Raw genomic sequence first — 24,774 nt, 5'->3', positions numbered from 1 at the left:
CTAGATCTCCTTGAGACTACTCAGTGAGGGATTGATTTTTCCTGCAAAGTTCCATATTGGGTTCAATGGCAGCTCAATGTTATCAGCTGGACAACTTACTAATTATTTGAGTTCCAATTCAACTATTATTATTTATTAAAAATCTACTGGTTTGGTTCTATCTACTCTTCCATGTATTTGTTTTGCATTTAAAGAAGGCAGCACAATATAATATAAAAAGATAATTTTAGAGTCTTAGATTCAAATTTTTGCTCTTTTTTTTTTAATATATTTTATTGATTTTTTACAGAGAGGAAGGGAGAGAGATAGAGAGTTAGAAACATCGATGAGAGAGAAACATCGCTCAGCTGCCTCCTGCACATCCCCCACTGGGGATGTGCCCGCAACCCAGGTACATGCCCTTGACCGGAATCGAACCCGGGACCCTTGAGTCCACAAGCCGATGCTCTATCCACTGAGCCAAACCGGTTTCGGCCAAATTTTTGCTCTTTATTTGGCATTTACATGTCCTTAGCTGGAAAACCCAGTGAATCTCATTGAATCCTTAGTTTGCTTATCTGTAAAATAACAGCTATAATAATATCTGAGGATCAAGAGAGAGCAAGTGAATGAAAGAGCAAGAGGAAACCTTGAACCATTGATAATTATAACAAATTAATTCTGTTATTTTAAAATCTATAGAGTTTAGAGAAGGTTATACCAATTTTCTAAAGAAATCTGTGAGCCAGTTCATCTTCATTCTCGAGTGAAGCAATTCAGAACTGAGACATTCAAGTCCTTTGAAAAAAATTCCCACTTCTTACATCTAATTGTTGCTGTAAGTCAAGGTGGGACCTGCCCTTGGTTATATTAACTGTGGCCCCCCCATCTGTAGATGTTTCTGTCCTGAGTCTGAAATACTTCCCTTTCCTGCATAGTCTCCAGGATTGATTCATTTTTTTAATCACAGAGGAAAGCCACGGAGTTAAAAAATGAAACAATTCACAAAGACAGAGAGATTTGTGTATAATCTCTCATTTAAAAACACTTTCTAAAATATCAAGTTTAAAAAGAAGTAAAAAAAGACAAGAAACTACTTGAATGCTCAGTTCACCTTACCATTGTGAATGTGCATTGATTTTATTAAAACCTGGAATTGGATCCCTTTGATTCCTGGGATCACCAACTCAGCACAGGCTCAGAGCTACATTCGGGGTAGTGGGGGTCAGGAGGGAATACAGAGGGGTTGGGACACCTGTCACTGGACAACTGGCCTTTTTAGTAAACATAATATACATTCCTTTATTCATGAAATAAATTTTTATTGAGCACCAATTATATGGCGGAGCTATTCTATGCAGAGTTTTGAGCCAATATTTGTTAAGCACCTAGTGTATTTAATAATCTATAAAACTGCCTAATGGCAGCACAGAAGTCAGTCCCATGTGTGTACACATGGTTAGCTTAGCTTATCTGAGTTGTACGGCCTGAGGTTTGAGACTGCTTGGCCACTGACTAGCTGTGTAATCTTGAGCAAGTTATTTAACCTCACTAAGCATTTTTTCCTTCATTTTTTTTTTTAAATAAAAAGGACACTCGTGGTTTCATAAGATTGGTGGTAGCATACAATGAGCTAGTGCTGGGAAACTGGGGGTGAGAATAGAGCCTAGCAAGCAAGTAACAGCTTATTAATGTTAATTATGATAACGATGGTGGTAATGAGACCACTTATATCATTCCCAATTACTGAATTAAGCTGTAGTAATCTTTATTATTTGGCTGCATAGGATCCAAATCCCCTTCCTGGTTTTGATGAGCGGTTCATTGCACCTAGATTCTAGGGAAGATGAAGTAGCCTTGTCCTGCGTTCTCCATGCCTTGGTTGCCAGGTAATGGGAATGCAACACATTGGAAACACCTTCCCAGGAATCTGGAGAAAGTGACTTGAAGCAAAAGGATGGCCCGTATTTATTTACAAGGAAGCGAGTGGTAGGGCTCATACACAGTTCTATTCCGGCCAAACTGCTGAAAGCTGAGCTTCTTGTTTCATGGCCTAGAGAAGTGGTCCAAGTTTTCAGACTTGGTCTCCCAGCTACAAATAGGTCCTGGGAGGCCTCAATATTCTTCCAAATAACAGTACTTATTTATATTTATGGTTTATTTTACTTAAGAGAGCCAAGATAAAATTAGTTTCCAGTGCTGACAACCAAAACCCCTAACATGAGTCAAATTGTTTTTTGGAAAAGAAACGTATTATCAACTAGATAACTACTTACTAATTATTTACATTTCAATTCAACTGTTAATTTTTATAATAATTATTGGTGTGGTTCTATCCAGTATTCCATGGGTTATACAGGGACCTTCAGTACGACAAAGGGAAATTATTTAATTTCATACTAAAATAGAACCTTGGGCCAAAAGATTTCCTGAGCTGAATTCTTTGATGAAAAGGACGCAGACATCCAATTCAATTCACCCCGCTGCTTCCTCACGCATGGGATAGCAGATGCCTTGCATGCTGATTTCATGAGGGAGAGCTCTCGCCAATTGCCTGTGACTATTTGAACCAGCTAATTCACTTTAGAAAAAGAATCACCAGAAAAATTTTCTTCTCTCTCGTCACCGATTGAGACTTAATTAAATATTACCTTAGAGCATAAAAGGAAACCCTGCCCATGCCTGCTTTTTCACCTCCTCCAAAGGAATGGGGAAATATGGGAGGAAGGAAAAATGGCAACAGAGAAACTGGGATAAGAAACTGACACTTTCAGGCATCAAGGTGACTCCTACTAAAGAAAACTTGCCATGTGCTTCTGAGGGTGAGTTGAAACATCAATTTTATTTTCCGAACCTTCTGCATGATGTCCAATAACAGCTAGTTATCCAGAATTTAAAATATGTCCCCATTTGAAGAAATTTACAGTATATCAAATGCAGTGTTCTAGAACCATACAACACCCTTAAATACTGTTTTAAATTTTTTTCTAGAGTTTCCCAGATGCAACAAATGCCAATTCAAGCAGGATATGGGAAACATGTTAACCTGGAACATTAAAGAAAGCAAGAATTTACACATACTTTACCAATGCACTAACCTCCTATGTTTTTCTCTACTGTGACCTGGAGAGATTTATTTGAGCTACATTTTCAGACAATGTAATCTTTGGTTGAATTTTTTTCTTTGAATCACATTCTTTTATTCGTTCTGAAGTGCTGAGATTCTTAGCTCTGTGAAATTTCTAGAGAAAAATATTGTACAGAAGCAAAATACTAATAATGATACAATTTATTGAATTTTACTAAATGCCAGAGACCATGTGCTCTGGACTGAATTGTGTCCCCTCAAAATTATGTTAAAGTCTAAAGTGCAAATGTGATGATATTTGGGATGGGGGTCTTTGGGAGATGGGGCTTTTGGGGGTATTTGGGATGGGACCTATGAGATCATGAGGGTGAGTCCCCCATGATGGGTTAGGGTCCTTATAAGAAGAGACACCAATGAGATTGTTCTCTTACTCTCTGCCATGTAAGGAGGCAGCTGTGTGCAAGCTGGGAAGGGGTTGTCCACAGAACCCAACCATATTGGCACTCGAGCACAGTCTAGCCTCCAGAACAGTGAGAGAATACATTTCTGTTACTCAAACATCCCAATCTACAGTATTTTGTTATGGTAGCCTGAGCTAAGAGACTGCATTAAGTGCTTCATTGGTACTAGTCCACGTTCTTTTCATAAGATCTCTATCAGGTAAGCATTTAAGATCATCCCAAATTACATCCGAGTTTAAGTAAAATGTTCAGTGTCACAGAGCTATTAAGTGGCAGATACAGGGTATAAGTCTAGCCTGTCAAATGGCACAGCTTGCACTTAACCACTATACTACCATGTCTCCGGTGTGTATAACTTTTTATTTATTTAAAACCACCACTCATAAGTCAATATAATCAGATTTGTGACATTTACTAATATATGAGTTTATCTCATATTTCTTTATGGTACTTTATTTGGTCAAATGGTCCCTGCTCTTCCTGGTTACTGTCTCAAGGACGGACACAAGGACACTTTTCATTAGCCTCGCTTTGAGTTCTTCATGCTTCCATCTAGGCTTCTTGTAATGTGCTTACTGGTTAGTAATTTTGCACAGGGGTGGGGGGGAGGGGGGGTCTTCATTACCACTGCATATTGTTAAAGTAGCAGTCCCACTTCTAATCATCTCTTTGTATTTCTACCTGCATAATTTAATACTTGAAATATTTTAAGTGAAACTCATCTTCTCTATCCAATTTATTCCCCTTTTCCATTTTCTCTATTTTTCTATTAACAAAGTTTTCTCAATAATCTATAATTGAAACCTTGAAGTCACCCATGACTCCTCCCATCCCTTCCACCTCAGGAGTCACCAAGTTTATGCCACTCTTCCAAGTTTATCCAACAAGAGCTGCTGTAACACCCTAAATTCTGGGGGCTTCATAAAATAAAATACTAACCTCTTCTTCAGCCAGTAAACTCTGAAGGATACTGTCAGATTAACCTTTTTAAATGTGATTTTTATATCATTTTCTTTCTTAAAAATCTTCAACAATTACTTGATATGGAGAAGAAAATTCCTGAATTCATGGCCTAGCATGCACAATCCTTAAGAAATCTTTGCCCACTTTCATCCCAGCCGTATCTGTTACTATATATGACACCTTTACTCTGGTTGAGCAAATTTACTCTCTATCATCTGAATAGGTCTTGTATTTTCTCAATTCTATTCTTCAGTTTCTCTAGTCTTCTAAGCTTGGAATACTCTGCCGCAAACTCTCCCTCTCACAGCCCAACCAAACTGCAGGACTCAACTGAAATGCTAACTATATCATGAAGGTGTAATCTCCCCAGACAACAGCATTTTCTACCTTCTCTAATACCTAGATCTCTTAGGCCTATTTCATTTATTATTCTAATTAACATGTGTAACCTCATATTAAAGGTTTCTCTAGATAAATTATAAGATACCCAAAGGAAGAGGTAACCATTAGAGAATCTTTGCATCCTCTTTTACAACTCTTAAACTAGCTCAGGATCTTGCTTAATGGATATTCAAATAAAATGATAATAGGTAAAGAAGATAAATAGAAATTTAATAAATGCCCTGAATTCATGGCAACAGTTTATTTTTTTAAAAAAGAAATCATGTGCCACTTAGGTCATATTTAATATCTACTCTGATTTTCATGAAGCCTTGGGCTAATCAGTAAAATATTTTGAAAGCAACAGCTCACATAGTCTGGAAATATTCCAAAAATTGATTGAGAGGGTTATTAAGAATCACCATGGTAACAGATGGATCCTCTAATTCTTGTAGTAGTGTTTACATAGCACAGCAAAAGTCCGGTAGCTGCGGCCCACAGCAACAGTAGGAAGGTATATCAAGTCAGGGTAACTAACATTCCTTCTATCAGATCCTTCAAATTGCTAGTATTCTAATACAATAAAAGTTTATTTTTTGCTCACATGGCAGTATGGATATAGATTGTGAAGCTGTCCTATCTTCCAAGTGACTCAGGGAACCATGCTCTTTCTATCACATGACCTGTGAATTGGAATGCTGTCATTATTGTCCATAAACAAATAGGAACCCTCTCCATAATGGACTGTACGCCAGCCTTCCCGTCCCATTTGCTCAGGCCAGTGGTCGGCAAACTCATTAGTCAACAGAGCCAAATATCAACAGTACAACGATTGAAATTTTTGAGAGCCAAATTTTTTAAACTTAAACTATATAGGTAGGTACATTGTTATTAACTTAATTAGGGTACTCCTAAGCTGGCCTTTGCTAAAAAACATCCTCAATCTGATTGAGGTAGGTTTGCTGAGGTCGACCCCTTCCAACTCTCCCATCCACATTCACCTTGTATACTTGTTTCGTCTATCTCCTTTCGTTCATCCGCTCTATATGTCCACTCCCCACTTCTTCTAATGCCACTTCTTCAAAATAGACTCGCCCAGGCCGAAAACCAACTTCTGCTCATGGGCCATGAAGTTTTAATCGCACTGTACATGTGCGCCCACACGTGGTATTTTGTGGAAGAGCCACACTCAAGGGGCCAAAGAGCCACATGTGGCTCATGAGCCACGGTTTGCCGACCACTGGCTCAGGCTATGCTCTCTCCCTGGCCCCTCCTCTCCACTTATCACAAAGCATCCAAATTCTCCCTTCCAATTACCCTTGGATACCCTGACCTGCACTGATTTCTCCTATCCATAGACTTCCATGATTCTTTCTGGTTGAGTCACACATTCCAGCAATACTTTAAACCTCAGAGACCTTAAGGCAGAGTGAGCAGTGCATGGACTGTGGAGTCCAATGGAGTTCAAGTACTTGCAGTGCAACTTGTCCTGGAAAACTAGTGCCCTACTGCACTAAAAAGTTCCAATACTACTATCCAATAGAATTAAGGAATAAATGATAAAACTGTACTTGAATTTCTCTTCCACAATGCCTGACAGGTAGAAGCGCTCAATACATGGAGATAATTAAAAATACCCACTGCTTTCACTGCTATTGCCTGGATCCAAGCCATCACCTCTCATCTTATTACTGCAATAGCCTTCTAATTATTTCCCTGCTTTTTTTTTTTTTTTTTTTTTTTTTTTTTTTTTTGGCCCACACTTACCATTTATTCTTAATATGACAGCCAAGTGCTCTTTTAAAAAAGCCAGTTCAAGTCCTGCCTTTGCCCAAATCCTCTAATGGATTCATGTTTCACTTCAGTGAAATCCAAGGCCAAAGCAATGCCAACAAGAATCTACACTATCTCACCCTCTGTGACCTCTTTGCCAACATCTCCTAGTAGTTTCCTCCAACTTCCTCTGCTCCAGCCACACTGGCCTTCCAACTGTTTCCTCAGGCCCCTCTCTGGATTTTGTACCTGTGATTTCCTATTCCCTGAATCATCTTCCCCAGTCCTCCTGGGTACCCTCATCTCCTCCTGGGGTTTATACAGGGTCCTTTTCTCAGTAAGATCATGCCTGACCACCCTACTTAAATTGCATCCTCCCTAACATTCTAAATCCTGCTTCCCTGCTTTAGTTTTTTAGCATTTATCACCATCTAATATAATACATAGTTTATCTATTTTGTCTTAATCTATCTCCCCCTAGCAACAATGTAAGTTCCATGAAGGCAGGCATTTTTGTCTGTTTTATTTACTTCTATAGCTCTGACACCAAATTAAAAGAAAAGTATGATTGACACGTAGTAGGCATTCAGTGAATATTTACTGAAGAGATAAATAACTTATCTAGGTTTTAAAAAATATGTATATTTTTATTGATTGCAGACAGAGGAAGCGAGAGGGAGCGAGAGGGATGAGAGAGAATCATTGATCGGCTGCTTCCTGCATGTCCCCTACTGAGGATTGAGCCAGCAACCTGGCCATGTGCCCTGACCAGGAATTGAACTGTGACCTCCTGGTTCATAGGTCAAAGCTCGAATATTTTATTCTTTTATGTTGATATCCTGAAGTTAAGTAAAGGATCATGCTCTTCCCCTAGATTCCACCTAACATTAGCCAAGGTTGTAAGAGTTTAACAATAATCCAGTCAAGCTATTTCACATCTTTGACAGAAGGCTCTCTTCACACCTCAATTCCACATGACAGCTGTGGGGGACAGTAGCTTCTTTATTTAGTAGCCATCTGGCCTTTGTGTCAGTTCTCTACAATTTTTAAAGGTTATGACACTGACAATTACGGAAATGTTAAAACACCAGGCCAACCATGAGGACTGTGGCAATAAGGATCCCACACAGTTGCCATGGTGATTTGGATAAATCCATATACAGCATGCAATGCTCAGCCATGAAATTAAAATCATAATTACCTCTATATATTGGGTCAGGGAATGGCACCTGTTATAAGCAGGCATACTAGACATAAATACCCACATTCATAAGAAGACTAAGGTCTAGAGAAGCAGAGGAAACATACATTTTTTAAAATGTTATATTCTAACTGGAGGCTCGATGCATGAATGGCCTAGCCTGCAGCCTCTCACAATCTGGGACCCCACCCTGTCCAGGGAAGGACAGCGGGAGGGCTCCAGGGCATGTCTGGCCCATCTCGCCCAGTCCCGATTGGCTGGACCCCAACAGCAAGCTCACCTACCGGTCAGAGCGTCTGCACCCTGGTGGTCAGTGCATGTCATAGTGACTGGTCGAATGGTCAAATGGCCAGATACTTAGCATATTAGGTTTTTATATATATATAGATAATATACCATTGATAACCATTCCCATCCCAGAGATAATTGAAAAAATATTTACTAATACAACATGCTGCATCTATTTTTCATAATAACAAAAGCAAATATTTTCCAAAGCACAATCTATTGTGATAACATTGTTAAGTACAAAGTTTTAATACTTTAGAAATTTTTTTAGACTCATTTACATAGACCATCTTTTTGAACATCTTCTTATTGACTCTAAAATATAGGTATTATCTAAATTCTATAACTGAAGAAGGCAAGAACAGGTAACAGAGTGAATGAATGAGTGGTGGAGCTGAACTTCACAGGTCTTCCCTCTGAATCTTTCCTACCCACTCCCCAGCACAGCCTACTGAGCCATCTGGGAGGCTAGGAGGTCATGCTGCACTGTGCAGCTCAGAGGGATGAGCTTAAGGATTAAAAACAAGAGGAAAAAATCCTTCTATAAAATAAATTTCTACTTGGCTATGAGCATTAAAATCACAAGAGATATAAGAGAAAATGGATTTCATTATTTGGTTATTTGCTGGGATTCTCTGAAGCCTGAGAATAAGTCTGGCAAATATATATATATATATATGGTACCTAAACACTTCTTAAGAACTTTATTAAATACAATTGAAATATGATAAACTTCACATACTGAAAATGAGCAACTTAAATGTTTATATATGCATATTGTTGTGAAACAATTACAATAATCAAGATAAAGAATGTATCTGTTTCATCACCTCCATATGTTTTCTCATGGAGCTTTTTAATCCCTTCCATCCCCAGGCAACCACTGATCTGCTTTCTGTCACTGTAGATTACTTTGCATTTTCTAAAGTTTATAGAAATTGAATTATGCAGTACGTACTCTTTCTTTTACTGATTTCTTTCACTCAGCAAATTATTTTGAGATTGGCTACATTGGTAGGTGTATCAATAGTTCGTTGCTTTCTGTTGATGAGTAATAGTCCATTGGAACTATAACAAATTTTCTAATGTCATTTGTTAAAAAGCATATATTTTCTCCACTGAATTGCTTATACACTTTTGTGAAAACCAGTTTTCCATATACATGTGGGCCTGTTCCTGAATTTCCTGTCTTGTTTTATTGATCTGTTTATTTATCTTTATGCTGATACTGCCCTGTTTTGATTACTCTATTTTTAGACTGATTCTTGAAAATCATATATCCGTAGTGCTCATCCACAAGTTTGTTCTTTTTCAGTTATTTTGAGTATCCTAAGTCATTTGCATTTCCATTAAAATTTTAAAAATCCATTTGTCAATTTCTATTTTAAAAGAATGCTAAAATTTTGATAGTCATTCTTCCAATCTATAATTCAACTTTGGGAGAATTGACATGCTTACATTATTGAGTATTCTGATATATGCACATATTGTATCTCTTCATTTATTTAAAACTTCTTCAATTTTATGAGCAATGTTTTGTCATTTTCAGCATAAAAATTTGCAGATTTGCTATCTATTGCTGGATTTACCACTGATTATTTCATATTTTTAATATTTTAAATGGTAGTATTTTTATTTCACTTTCTAATTGTTTACTACTATTATATAGAAATACATTTATTTTTTTTGGTTAATCCTCACTGGAGGATATGTTTCCCATTGATTTTAGAGAGAGTGGAAAGGAGGGGGAGTGAGGAAAAGAGGAGAAAAAGAGAGAAATATCATGTGACAGAGCCACATCAATTGGTTGCTTCCCCAAAGTGCCCCAACCGGGGCAGGGAACCTGCAAACTAGGTACCTGCCCTTGACCGGAATCAAATCATGACCCTCTAATCATGGGCTAAGTCTCTAACCGCTTATCCACACCAGCCAGGGCTAGAAATACATTTTTAAATATTAATCTGGTATATGACAAATTTAATAAACTCACTAGGACTTTTTATAGGTAACATTAGATTTTCTAAATAGGCAATAAACTCACTAGGACTTTTTATAGGTAACATTAGATTTTCTAAATAGGCAATCATTCAATTTGTTAATAAAGACAATTTTATCATGTCAAATCTCAGTGCCTTTTAGTTCTTTAGTTGATGTAGTATATTTTACTGACTAAAACCTCTAGTAATAAGAGGAAACTTCCTTCCCTGATCATAGAGGGACATCTTATTAGGTTGAGGATATTTAGTCTATTCCTAATTTGCTGAGAATTTTTATGATAAATTAATATTAGGTTTTGACATATTTAATGACATAATGAGTTTTTAATACCATAAATTACACTGATCAATTATTGAATTATTAAATCAACCTTACATTGGGATAAATACTACTTAATCATGATATTATTACTTTTTAAATATTGTTGGATATGATTTGCCAAAATTGTGTTTAGAATGTTACACCAATGTCTATGAGGTATATTGGTCTGCAGTTTTCTTTTTTCATGGTATCTTGGTCTGGTTTTAGTATCAAGATAATGCTGGCCTCATTGATTGAATTGGGAAGTATCCTTGCCTCTAGTTTTCTAGTAGAGTTTATATAGAGTGTTTATCAGTTCTTCCTTTATTTTTGGTAGCAATTCACCAGTGAAACGTGAAACCCTCTGCTTTGGAGTTTTCTTTGTGGGAAAGTGTTTACAAAATTAATTTCTTTAACAGATATAGGACTATTCAGGTTGTCCACTCATCAGTAAACTTTGGTAGTTTGCATATTTCAAGGAATTTCTCCATTTCATTTAAGTTGACTAATTTATTTGATAAAGTTGTTTTTAAAAACTTAATTTTCTTTTTCACATCTGTAGATACTGTACTGATGTGAACTGATTTAGACTCATTCCTGATATTGGTAATTTGTATTTTCTCTCTTTTCCAGATCAATCTGTTTTTGTTTGTTTGTTTTTGTTAATCCTGACCAAAGGATATTTCCTCATTGATTTTTAGAGAGAGTGGAAGGGAGAGTGAGAGACACAGAGAGAAAAATTGTTGTTAGAAAGACACCTTGACTGGTTGCCTCCTGCACATGCCCAAGTGGGGCAGGAGATCAAGCCTGCAACTGAGGCAAGTGCCTTTGACCAGAATGGAACCTGTGACCCTTCAGTCTGCAGGCCAATGCTCTATTCACAGAACCCAACTGATCAATCTGTTTTTCAATTTTCTTGATTTTTTAAAAGAACCAGGGTTTAGTTTCATTGATTTTCTCAATTGTGTTCCTGTTGTATATATCATTGATTTTCATTCTGACCTATTATTTTTTTCCATTTACTTACTTCAGGGTTTAATTTTTCTCCTATTTTCCAAACTCCTGAAGGTGGGTCTGTCAACATTGATTTGAAATTTTTTTTTTCCTTCCTACTATAGCCAATTAATGCTATAAAATTCCCCTAAGTGTTGTTTTAAGTGTTTGAACTGTAAGTTTTGCTGGTCTGACTGCTGGGGACAGACACTGTTCCTTGTCCCTTATGGGGTCAAGGAGCACTGTTCTCTCTACTCTTTCAGGATGGTTCTTTCCCAGGCTTCAAATGCAAATAGATATTAAGACTTAGCTGAATACTCTAGAGCAGCGGTCGGCAAACTGCAGCTCGCGAGTCACATGCGGCTCTTTGGCCCCTTGAGTGTGGCTCTTCCACAAAATACCAACTTCTGCGCATGGGCCACGAAGTTTCAATCTCACTGTACGTGTGCGCCTGCACGTGGTATTGTGTGGAAGAGCCACACTCAAGGGGTCAAAGAGCCACATGTGGCTCGCAAGCCGCAGTTTGCCGACCACTAGAGCAATGATTTTCAACCTTCTTCATCTCATAGCATATATAAACTAATTACTAAAATTCTGTGGCACACCAAAATTATATTTTTTTGCCAATTTGACAAAATTAGTTATAATTTTTATTGACTTCCAAAAAATAATAATATGAATTACCTACCCTTTTTGCTTTTTTAAAAAAATCAGGTGCCTATACTTGTATATAAGCATTTCTGGCATCAAGAATTAACCAATCAAATGCAACCTTATTATGCTACATGAGCAATAAGATGCAACTATATTATACAACCTATATATTTATGGTTCAAGACAGGGCATTCACACCTCAAAAGGCTATTGTTGTGTGGCTGTTGTCATTTTTTATTTGACAACCTAAGGGAAAAGAGGTCAGTGCCCCTGACTAAACAGTCAGGTAGTGAAGGTTTAAAACTTCTTGTGGCACACCAGTTGAAAATCACTAGAGGGAACCTCTGCAGCTCTCCAGAGTCCTCTTTTCACACATCTCTCATCTTTTGTCCTGGGCTCTGAAAACTCCAGCTTCCTTGTTCCCTCTGAACTCACAATACCATCTTCTTAACTCAGAGGGCTCACCTCATTTATTTGTCTCTTAAGAATAACTGTCACCCTAGCCAGTTTGGCTCAGTGGATAGAGTGTCAGCCTTTGGACTGAAGGGTCCCAGGTTTGATTCTGGTTAAGGGCACATGACCAGGTTGTGGGCTTGATCCCCAGTTGGGGGGCGTGCAAGAGGCAGCCGATCAATAATCCTCTCTCATAATTGATGTTTCTATTGCTCTCTCCCTCTCCTTTCCTCTCTGAAGTCAATAAAAATATATTTTAAAAAAAGAATAACTGTCATTCACTGCTTGATGTCTGAAGTCTTGAAAACTGTGTTTTATATATGTTGTCCTGTGTTGTTGTTATTTCAAGCAGGAGAGTAAATCCAGCCTCTACTATTTCATCTATGTTAGAGGCAGGCATTTTCCTATCTGATTTTTTTTTTAAATATGTTTTTACTGATTTTGGAGAGGAGGAAAAGGAAGAGAAACATCGATGCAAGAACAGAACACTGAGTGGATGCTTCCTGCACGCCCCCTGCAGGGATTGAGCCCCAAATCGGGCATGTGCCCTGAGGGGAATAGAATTAGTGCCCGCTTGGTGCATGGGTTGGTGCTCAAACACTGAGCCACACTGGCCAGGCTCCCATCTGATCTTTAATAGTATTTCTATTCATCATCATACTGAAGCCTCGCTAGTTTTGAAAGTTGGGTATTATTTTTAATAATCTTCCCCACCTCACACACACAGGAAAATGGAGACTCTGAGAGGCCTAGTGGTGGCTATAGGCAGAGTTTTTAATATAGATCTTCTGGGTCAAGCCAATGCTTTTTACAGTGCACCTTTATGCCTCCAGTGACTGATTCAGCAAGCTTGTCAGGTCTCCCTTTAGTTTATTTTAAATATCTTAATACTTGTGCCCCGTGCACACTGAAAGGAAATTAATTAATTGGAAGGGGGCCAGTGGGGTGGGACTGAGCGAGACGGGCTGGACATGCCCTGGAGCCAACCTCCCATGATTCCTCCCTGGCCGGCTGCACCTGGGGCATGCCGTGCCACAACGGGCATCTATAGAGTGAGTGGGGTCCCTCTGGCAGGTGGGGTCCCTCAGACCGGCCTGTGGGGATCGGGCTGAAACCAGCTCTCCGACATCCCCTGAGGGGTCCCGGATTGCGAGAGGGTGGTTCTCAGATGAAGCTCCCTAGAATTGGGCTCTCTCCTCTCTGGTTCTGGGGTTCGTTACCTGAGACCTGCCGCTGCCAAGTCACCACAGCTCAGCATCGCCTGCGTTGAGTGTCTGCCCCCTGGTGGTCAGTGCGCGTCACAGCTACTGGTCGGAGTATCTGCCCCCTGGTGGTCATTGCGCATTATAGCTACCAGTTGGATGGTAGGATGGTCGCTGAGCCTTTTATATATATAGATATTCTGGGCTTCAATTCTAGTGTCTTAAGAGTTTGGGAACCTTCACAGGTTCTAATGTAAGGATTTGCTTCTGCAGATCTTATTGAGTACTTTCTGTTGGTGAGTATTCATCATGAAAAATTACACTACCACTTACTTGGATGAATAATTACTTTCATTTCTTAAACTCTGGGATTAAAAGAAGAAATGTGACAGATTATGTTTCTTAAAAATTTGATATGCTTGTGTTTGTGTGTGTGTGTGTGTGTGTGTGTGTGTGTGTAGGGGGTTGATCTGCATCTGTGTTACATTTCCTTAAAGCACACTCTGAGATGGAGAAAAAATTTTCCCCTGGCAATGAAAAGTACCAAAATGTAAAAAAATCCAAGAATTATATTAAGCCCAAACTGTCACATCAAATTCTAATTTAACTTGATTCACTGGCTGATATAAAGACAGAAATGGGCTTTTGCTCAGCAGATTTTACCACATGCACTAGGATAAAGGGATTGATTATTTTCTTTAGGATATGGTTATTAATATTGTTCTAGTGTAGCCTTTCCTGAAGTATGGTGTTAGTCAGTGTTACATAAGAAGAATGAGTTCATAGTAAAAGAGAAAAAAAATGCTGGGCTAAAGAAGGGTACTTAAACATTTTTATAGCAGGATTTGTCTTTTTCCAACATGTTGATATACATTATGGATCTCCAAAGAATGGATACAGAATGTGATCATTTCAATATATGTTGTCATGGAATCTTTTTTTCACACTGAATTAATTTTATTTCCAAATGCAACCTCAGAAATGTTAATATTGTATGAGGATGAGGAACCTTTAATCTAGAGATTAGCCGTGGCACTTACTCTATTTTAATTTGTGGTACTTTTCTTACCCAGATAATTATTTCCTTTCAGTGCACTATTTCAGCTTTTTTTTTTTTGGTCACGTTTTCAGACTTAGAGATGGTGAAGTGTTCCGAATAATGGCTAAAACACTAATATGCATTTCAAATGCAAACAAGATGACAGAAAAATATTCTGATGCATAAGAAAGTATCCTTTAACTAATCCATCTCCAGTCCTCCTGAGACACGTTCATGAGAGATGTGGACACCTTTAGCTGGAAACTTGCTGTAACAGAAAGGGAAGAGAAACACCTCCAAGTATAGATGCCTATGTGAGTGGTTACTTGTTGGCATAAAAATAAAGGAAGTGGAGGATCTGGGTTCAATATCTGGATTGGAATGAGGCTAAAAGACAAAAGGCACAGGAAGGAAAGGTTAGGGAAATGAGTTTCTCTGAGAGCACGGAAACTGGAGTTATTAGAAAGCATGAAAATGTAAGTTCAGTGGAATTGACAAATACCTTGAGGTAGACCTTCCACTGAGAAAGACTTAGCATGTGCAAAAGGGCAGGGAGAAGTGGCTAGATCGCTCTAAGATGCAAGAGCACAGTCTATGAAGTGGCTGTGGCACAGATTTCACGAGTTTAAAGAACAGAAGATGTAAGTGCAAATGCCGAATTTCAAAAGTTTTGACTGGAGCCAAAGAGTTGAGCTTCCTTTATGCAGACATTGGAGAACCAAGGAAGATCTTTAAGAATGAAGGTAACATGATGAGATTTATTCTTTAGATCAGGGGTGGGGAACGTCTGGCCCATGGGCCATATAAGGCCCATGAAATATTTTGGTCTGGCCCTACTATTGTTAGACTTAAATTATAAACTAAATAATAATAAATGAAAAGTATTAAGGATATAATTTAATTTTTCTAATTGCTCACTTAAATTACCTGGTAATAAAAGCTACAGAGAATTGAATTAATACTGTTTTCTAATAACTATATGGCGGTCTATAGCAGGCTATAGACACACAGGAAAAATGCCATGGGAAGGCATTTAGCAGGCTAATTTTAAGTTGAACATTTTGTATGGCCCGTGAATGATGTTAAAAATATTCAAATAGCCCTTGGCAGAAAAATGGTTCCTCACCCCTGCTTTAGATGAGCACCTTTGGGACAATTTTCAGGATAAATTGGAGGAGAAAGAAGCTGATATCAAAAGGAAAATTCAATAGGGAGATTACTCTGATACCGGATGGGAGAGATAATGAAGAACCAAATGTTAGCAGTAGTAGAAATTCTTGAATTCAGGCAGTAAGAAAGAGGAAACAGATGTGGACGTTTTTCCAACAGTGGAATTCACAGCATTTGGTGACCAGTTTAATGAAAGGATGAGAGAAGGGGAATATATGACAATCACCTACTCCTACATCTCAGGAGACAGGGTAGAAACAGGGTGGATGAGTGACTCTTTTACTTAAACTGGAGATTCAAGAAGGAGGACAATGAAGTTGGAGGCTGTGGTTACAGAAGTCATGATGAGGTTAGTTTTACATACAAAAGTTTGAGGTGCCTTCAGGATATCCAGGTGAGGATGTTTGTGTGCTAATGTCATAAATGACGCCTCTGGAAGTTAGTGGAAGTGAGAGGAGAATTTATAGAAAGGAGAAAGCGACTGAATGTCAGTGGATGACAGAGTATAACTCTAAAAGCAGTGGTTCTCAACCTTTTGGCCTTTTAAATACAGTTCCTCATGTTGTGAGCCAACCATAAAATTATTTTCGTTGCTACTTCATAACTGTAATGTTGCTACTGTTATAAAATCATAATGTAAATATCTGATATGCAGGATGGTCTTAGGCGACCTCTGTGAAAGGGTTGTTCAACCGCCAAAGGGGTTGCGACCCACAGGTTGAGAACCGCTGCTCTAAAGGAAATGAGTCCTTAAATTGATTCAAAAATAGACTATCATGCAGTTATTAGAAAACAGTATTAATTAAATCCTCTGTAGCTTTTATTACTGGGTAATTTAAATAAACAATTAGAAAAATTAAATTATACTCTTAATGCTTTTCATTTATTATTATTAATTTAATTTACAATTTAAGTCTAATATAATTGTGCAATTTAAATAAGACTTACTGAAATCAGGCTCACTGTTAATGATATGTAAACCTGGAGTTAACAATACAGCATAGTTGAAACATAAAAGGGCTATAGTAATATTTTGATTTAAGTTTCTAAATGCTTAAAAAACACAAAAATAACAAAAGTATAAACATTTTAGACATTATAAATGGTAGACTTTATTTATACATCAAGATTGGGATTGCAGGGGAGTAACAATTATTAAGAATAAAGAGTAGCCTGGCCCTGGTGGCTTAGTGATTGAGCATTGACCTATGAACCAGGAGGCCACAGATCTATTCCTGGTCAGGGCATGTGCCTGGATTGCAGGCTCGATCTCCAATAGAGTGTGTGCAGGAGGTAGCCCATCAATGATTCTCTCTCATCGTTAATGTTTCTGTCTCTCTCTCTTACCTTACTCTCTGAAATCAATAGAAATGTATATATATTTTTAAAAGACTAAAGGAGGAACTTCTGGTGTTAAGCAAAATGGAAAAGAAAGCAAATAAAAATTCTTTCATTGCATTGCTTTAACAGGCCAAAGTAATGCAAAAATAAAAAATAAAAGTAAAGGCAGTGACAATGTATGGAAGCAACAAGAAAATGAACTAGCAGAGAGTAGACCTACAGAAGTGGGCAGGTGGCACCGGCTGCTTTATTATCTGAGGTATCTGCAGGTTCTGGACCCAGGTGATGATCCAGCTTGGTCTAAATAAAGAGACGTATTTCCTAGGGCTGCCTAACAAAGTACCACAAACTACATGGCTTAAAACAACAAATTTAGCCCCACTGGCGTAGCTCAGTGGTTGAGCATTGATCTATGAATCAGGAGGTTCTGGTTTGATTCCCGGTCAGGGCACATGCCCGGGTTGTGGGCTCGATCCCCTGTGTGGGGCATGCAGGATGCAGCCAAGCAATGATTTTCTCTCAGCACTGATGTTCCTCTCTCTCTCCCTCTCCCTTCCTCTCTGAAATCAATACAAATATATTAAAATAAATAAATAAACAAATTTAATCTCTCACAGTTCTGGATTTTAGAGGTCCAAAATCAAGGGGCCAGCAGGGCCACGCTTTCTCAGAGACCATGGGTAGAGCCCTTCCCTGCCTCTTTCTAGCTTCTGGTGGCAGCTGTAAGTCCTTGGCAGCCCTTGTCTTTCGGCAGCATCATTCCAGTTTCTGCCTATGCCTCCCCATGGCATTTTCCCTGTGCGTCTCTGTTTCTCTTTTTACAAAGACATCAGGCACATTGGATTAAGAGTTCATCTTATTCCAGTATGTCCTCCTCTTGTCTAATTACATCTGCACTGATGCTATTTCTAAATAGTCTCCTTCTGAGGTTCTGGGAAAGGACATGAATTGCTGCTGGGATGGGTGGGGGGGATGCATAATTCCACCTGGCATAGGACACTGCTAGAAAAAGAGAAACCAGAAAAAGTTTTGGAATTTGAAATGATCTGGTATGTCAGTTTCTAAACCCCAGGAGCCCTAAGTGCATGACAGCCATTTCCCCTCCTGATTCAGTTGCTGATTCTGCAGGTGGCATGAGAGGCTCAAGATTCTGAAGAGAAAGACTAAAGTCTCCCATTGTTTTGTATTATTTGGGGAAAAATCTCCACTTGAAGAATGGAAACTGCTCAAACTTCAGTTAGTTTTTCCCCCCATGAAATATGCCAAACTTAGAAACATTATGGTGCAGGAGGCTGGAGAGCAAAGCTCAAAAATAGTGAAAATCTGTGAGTCAGTCATCCAGAGCAGGGAATATAATAGCTAGACTCTCAATTAAAATTCCGTGCTAATTGTTCCTTAAAGATATTTTAACGAGCGTTTGATTGCTGCTATTTTATGCTACAACCTATACCATCTCAATTTCTTTGAATCTGGAAAAGGCAAGCTATCGCTGGGGGAAAAATAACGTAAAAATTTAATCTTTATGGTGATTTTCAACTCATTGTCTAGCATAAAAGAAAATATACTGTACATGTGTCAGGAAACATAGAATGGGACCAATAACTAAGAGAAATCGGTCAATAGAAATAGACTACCAAAGATCCAGAAGGACCATAAAATAACTATGATCAATATGTTTAAGGAAACAAAGTAAAGGATTGAAAAAAAAGGTGAGAAGGAAAACATTAACATAAAACTGGAAACTATTAACAAGAATTAAATTGGCATTCTGGGTTTGTTAAACACCGTATCAGAAATGAAGTACCTCTTATTTTGGTTAACAGCAGACAGACATAGGAGAAGACATGATTAGTGAAATCAAAAAGAGAATAACAGAAAATAATGAAACAGGACACAGAAAAAAGATATGAAGGGACAGATAAACGGTCACATGTGTGACACTGTCAAATAGTCTCACATTGTATAACTGGGCACCAGGAGCAGCAAACAGAAATATGATAGAGTGAATGTTTTAGGAAATAATTTCTGGGAGTTTTCAAAACTGGTAAGAATCTGTCATCTACAAGTTTAGAAATGTTTGGTAACCTTAAGAAAGAAATATTTAAGGGAATCCATTCCTACTCTCCTCATAGTTAACTAAAGGTTAACATTAAAAGCTAAGAAAAGCCGAAACCGGTTTGGCTCAGTGGATAGAGCGTCGGCCTGCGGACTGAGGGGTCCCAGGTTCGATTCCGGTCAAGGGCATGTACCTGTGTTGCGGGCACATCCCCAGTGGGAGATGTGCAGGAGGTGACTGATCGATGTTTCTCTCCCATCGATGTTTCTAACTCTCTATCTCTCTCCCTTCCTCTCTGTAAAAAATCAATAAAATATATTAAAAAAAAAAAAAAGCTAAGAAAAAAGACATATTACTACCAGGGAAATATTAAGAGCCGTGGCTAACTTCTCAATGAAATCATGGAATCCAGGAAACAGAATGCTGTTTTTAAAGGGAAAAAAAAAACCGCTGAAAAAAATAAAATTAAATAAAAGGAAACCTGCCTTCTTTATTATTATTATTATTATTATTATTATTATTATTTAAATCACATTATTTATTTATTTTTTTATCTTACCTTTTGAAACAGCATGGATGGACCTGGAGATTACTATGCGAAGTGAAATAAGCCAGTCAGAGGCAGACAAATACCATAAGATCTCACTTATATGTGGAATCTAATGAACAAAAGAAACTGATATACAAAATAGAACCAGAGGCATGGATCCATATAAGAGACTGACAGCTGTTAGGGCGGAGGAGGAGAGGGGGATTGGATAAAAGCAGGTGAAGGGATTAGCCAAAGAACATAAATGCATAACCCATAGGCAATGACAACAGTGTGGTGATGGCCAGAGGGAAGTGGGGGTGGGGCTGGGATTGGGTGGAGGTGGGCAAAGGGGGGAAAAATGGGGACATCTGTTGTAGTGTCAACAATTAAAAAAGAAAAGAAAAGAAAACCTGCCAATATAGAATGCTATACTCAGTAAGTAGGTCCTTCAAAACTAAATGTGCAATAAAGATACTCTCAGGAAAAAAACGAAAAAAACAAAACACTGATGGAATTTGTTGCCAGCACTTTATAAAACATACTAAAGGGGATTCTTCAGTATTGAAGATACTGAACATAATGAAGGGCCCTGGACACTGTTGACTATTTCTAGCAAATACCCTAACAAAGCTCTGTAGTACTATATATAAAACGTGAATTGTATAGCAATAGCAAAAGAAGTGTGAGGGGGTAAACTAACTGAGATATATGTAAGATTGCTAAATGGAAACATGAACCAACAGAAAGTAGTTTGTATTAATTAAGGGTTCATTTAGTGATTTCTATGGAAAACTCCAAATGAATTATACGAAGAGATGAAACAAAATTGTCGAGACCGGTGGTAGAATGAAACAATAAATCTGCTTACTGTTGCAGGTCTTGTTGTATTTGCTGTTCTCCTGTGCAAACCCTTCCAGCCGGCACTGAAAACGATGCTGCCAAAACTCTTGAAACCAAGGGTTTCGGAGGTTTGTTTCTGGCCGTAGCTGCAGATAATAATCATCAAACCACTTGACATCGGGAGATTGGAGCTTGATTGTGATTCCACCAACAGCTTCTCGCTGATACCCGTCAGTCACATCATACCTGTCAGCCCAGCCATCACTGTGAGGAAACAGACAACCCCTGGCTTAGAATAGGTACCTCCGCAGCAAAGGGTTCCATTGGCTTTCCTTTTGAAAAGCTGTCATTAAATGGCTATTTCAGGCCACATCATGGTCCTGCATTACACCTACATGATTTTGAGATAGCGGTCTGTTAGAATTAAAAATGCAAAGCACAATGGAAACCTTGGGTCTAAAAGTGCTGAAAGGCACAAACCCCACTTGCCTTGAACTGTAGAGAATAACTTAATGGTTTGGCAGAATTTCACTGGTTGCAAAATATAATGTATGCCTGGAAGCTGCATATCACCATTCACACTATTTACTGAACATTTTATAGCTAAGTCAAGTTCACTTTAAATACATTTTTTCTTAATAGAATTATTATAATGATCGTAAAATAAGAATAAAATATTTCTAAAACATGCTTATTATTAACTTAACCATCCTATGACATGTTTCTCTTTCCCTCCCTCCCTCCCTCCCTCCCTCTTTCCTTCCTTCCTTCCTTCCTTCCTTCCTTCCTTCCTTCCTTCCTTCCTTCCTTCCTCCCTCCCTCCCTCCCTCCCTCCCTCCCTCCCTCCCTCCCTCCCTCTCTCTCTCTCTCTCTCTCTCTCTCTCTCTCTCTCTCTCTTTCTTTCTTTCTTTCTTTCTTTCTTTCTTTCTTCCTTTCCTCTTTTACATTTTACAAGTGAATTATAGAGGTTAAAAAAAACAAATACAAAAGCTTGCTGCCCTAGCCAGTTTGGCTCTGAGGATAGAGTGTTAGCCTGCTCAATAAAGGGCCCTGGGTTCAATTCCTGTCAAGGGCATGTACCTTGGCTGCAGGCTGGATCTCTGGCCCAGCTGGGTACGGGAGGCAACCAATCTATGTGTCTCTTTCTCATTGATGTTTCTTTCACTTTGTCTCTCCCCTTCCCTTCCACCATCTCTAAAAGTCAATGAAAAAATATCCTCCGGTGAGGATTAACAAAAATAAAAAAAATATAGTGATTTGTCTGCGCCTCAAAGTGAGTCCTTGTATTTCATCGTTCGTATAGTCTTCCCCACCCCATCCTATTTCTCTAATACATTTAAAATACGCATAGGAAATTATGTTTTACATTAGAGTGATTGAAAGAACATCTTAACAATGTGCCATCGATGGTGTCAAGGAACATATGCCTCAGTGTTGCTGTCATTCTGTGCACTGATCACTCAAAATCTATGAATCTATATATAAAAATCCCTAATATGCAAATAGACCAAACAGTGGAACAACCAAACAATCGAACAACTGGTCACTATGATGTGCACTGACACCCAGGGGCACTCGCAGAACATGGCAGGCATTGGCTGTGGTGGGATGGTGGAGCAGGTGAGCGGTGGCGCCAGACCAGGCGGGGCACCAGCTGCTATCATCAGGGTGAGCCTCTGTTGGTTACTGAAAATTCTTTGCTCCCACGCACCATGGTCCCGCCCAGCACTCGCACCTCTTGCCGGCGCCGGGCCCCGCTTGCACCTGCTGCCAACGCTGGAGCTGCCACTCACACCCACCAATGGCGCCAAGCGGTTGGGACCAGCACTGGGCGCCAGCAGCAGGTGCAAGTGGCAGCTCTGGTGCTGGCAGTGGGTGCGAGAGGTGGCTGCCAGCCCCAATCACCACCCAGGGCTTCTCTACCTCCCCCTGCTCCTGAGGAGCGAGCAGGGCAGCAGCCATTGCTCACACCCGCTGACAGCGCTGGCCCAATCACTCCACACTGTCAGTGAGTGGGAGTGATGGTGGCGATGGGAGCGGGACTGTCGGCAGACAGGGGACCAGGGGGCCCACGGTGGGAGGGGCTGGGTGGGGGCACGGAGGATGGCCAAGACCCGCCCCTGTGCCCACCGCAGCCTCGCGATCCATAGTTCCTTTCAAGGTGCACGGATTCATGCACTGGGACCCTAGTTTTAAAATAAAAGAGTTAAAATCAGAGAGTTCATGGTGTAATGGTCTGAGTATAACAGCTTAAGTAAAAGTATTCTTAGCTGATAAGAAAAATGCATAAGACATAACATTGGAAATAAAGGGTGTCCCAAAATTCACGCAAGAAGTAATTTTGATAGAAAACACAGGTTTATAATTTAAAATTGTAAATTTTTTATTGATTCATAAATTATACAGTATAGGGTTATGCATGGAATAGCACATTGGGTAAATGGCCTCCACGGCTTTGCTGGCACATACGCACTCTTTTGTTATTGCCTGAGCAGCTGCATTTTCAAAGAAGAATGGTCTGATGATGCCTCCAGCCCAAAATCCGCACCAAACAGTGACACGTTGTGGATGCATTTGTTTCTCAACAATCACTCGTGGATTTTCTGACCCCCAAATGTGACAATTTTGTCGATTGACCAAGCCATCAAAAGGAAAATGAGCCTCATCGAAATTCAGCCACATTTATGCAAAACAGTCATGGAAAATTTCAACAAAAGAGTGCATATGTGCCAGCAAAGCTGTGGAGGCTATTTACCTGATATCTATTCCATACATAACCCTATACTATATCCTTTATGAATCAATAAAAAATTTACAATTTTTAATTATAAACCCATGTTTTCCATCAAAATTACTTCTTGCGGGAATTTTGGGACACCCTTTAAAAGACATTGAAATGATGTTAGTATCAAAGTTGTTCACACCTTGGGACATTCGGGGGAAAAAGACACTGACTTTTCCTGTCCTCTCTCCCACTGGAATTTGTACAACTTGTGCTATGTATCTGCTGGGACCCAGTGGTGCTGGCCTTTCTTTGAAGAGGTACAAGTGTTCTTTCAAGAAAGATAAAGAAAATCAAGGGGAAATTCAACAATGAAAAAACAAAATAACACCAAAGAGTGAAGAGAAGGGATACAGAAAGTGTTGAGTGGAAGAACAGAATGAAGCCTTCTGAATGCATTGCTGGCCTGTGAAAATAAGCTGGGTTGGGGGAGTGGGCACTGGGGAAAGGGTGAAGGAAAAGACTTACATTAAACAATCATTGTTTACTTAATTGATATCCAGCTATTTTTATTTATCAGAATGTCAATAGATTTTTACCATTCTCCAAATTGATCTTTTGCCCTTCCTATTTTATTTTTGCAGGCAGAGAGCATGCTCCAATATTTTGCATATGAAATCAGTGCCCGGGGACGTGTTATGAAAGTAATTAATTAACATTAGTGCAAAAAGCATTTTTTTTCAGTATACTCTTTTATATCAAACTCTGACTTAAAAATTGGTAGTGAGAGTCGTTCCAAAGGTCATAGATTACTCATTAAGATATCATAGGGGCTCAAGAAAACGAGATATTTCCTAAGTCCTCAGTAGGTGGTAGAAGAAAAAAAATAAACAAACAAAATAAGCTAATTCTTCCTCTAAGTCCTCCTTGACAAGAAGGTATTTCATTCTAAATTATCTATGGTGAAATTTCAAAAACTTTTGTGGCAGATCAGGAAAAAAAAAGCAATATGTTTCATTCCCGTGTTGAATTTCATTACTTCTCACATTATCTTCCCTCAAGATTCTCATTTTCAGCTGCAGAAGATTTTATTTAAAGCTGACAAATTGAAATGAAGTGGGCTTGTTTGCCTCATTTTCTCCCTCTGTTTTGGAGGATTTATTATATCATTGGTATGAGAGTGTGGGTCTCATTGGCACTTGAGGAGATGCATGGGCGTGCTGCGAAGGAGACAGGAAGCTCTGTTTGTCAAGCACCCATTCTCCAAGGAAGAGAGGATTTAAATTGCTCCTTTTGTTAACAGGAGCTTGCTCTCAAGTAATGCTATGACTATGCATATT

General features: G+C 38.9%; 1 protein-coding gene across 2 annotated transcripts in view; it reads right to left on the bottom strand.

Annotated features, from left to right (window-relative positions):
* Window positions 1–24,774, bottom strand: part of GRM5 (glutamate metabotropic receptor 5) — a 452,554-nt gene that overhangs the window by 109,721 nt on the left and 318,059 nt on the right. For both annotated transcript variants that reach the window (XM_036324725.1, XM_036324724.1), the window contains exon 4: window positions 20,741–20,976. In XM_036324725.1, the coding sequence (XP_036180618.1) occupies window positions 20,741–20,976 (236 nt within the window). The remainder of the gene's footprint in view (window positions 1–20,740; window positions 20,977–24,774) is intronic.

This window comes from Myotis myotis, unplaced genomic scaffold, assembly GCF_014108235.1.
Source record: "Myotis myotis isolate mMyoMyo1 unplaced genomic scaffold, mMyoMyo1.p scaffold_m19_p_10, whole genome shotgun sequence".
NCBI lineage: Eukaryota > Metazoa > Chordata > Mammalia > Chiroptera > Vespertilionidae > Myotis > Myotis myotis.
Note: the sequence above shows the minus strand (reverse complement) of the source record. Positions and strands in the feature narration are given on the sequence as shown.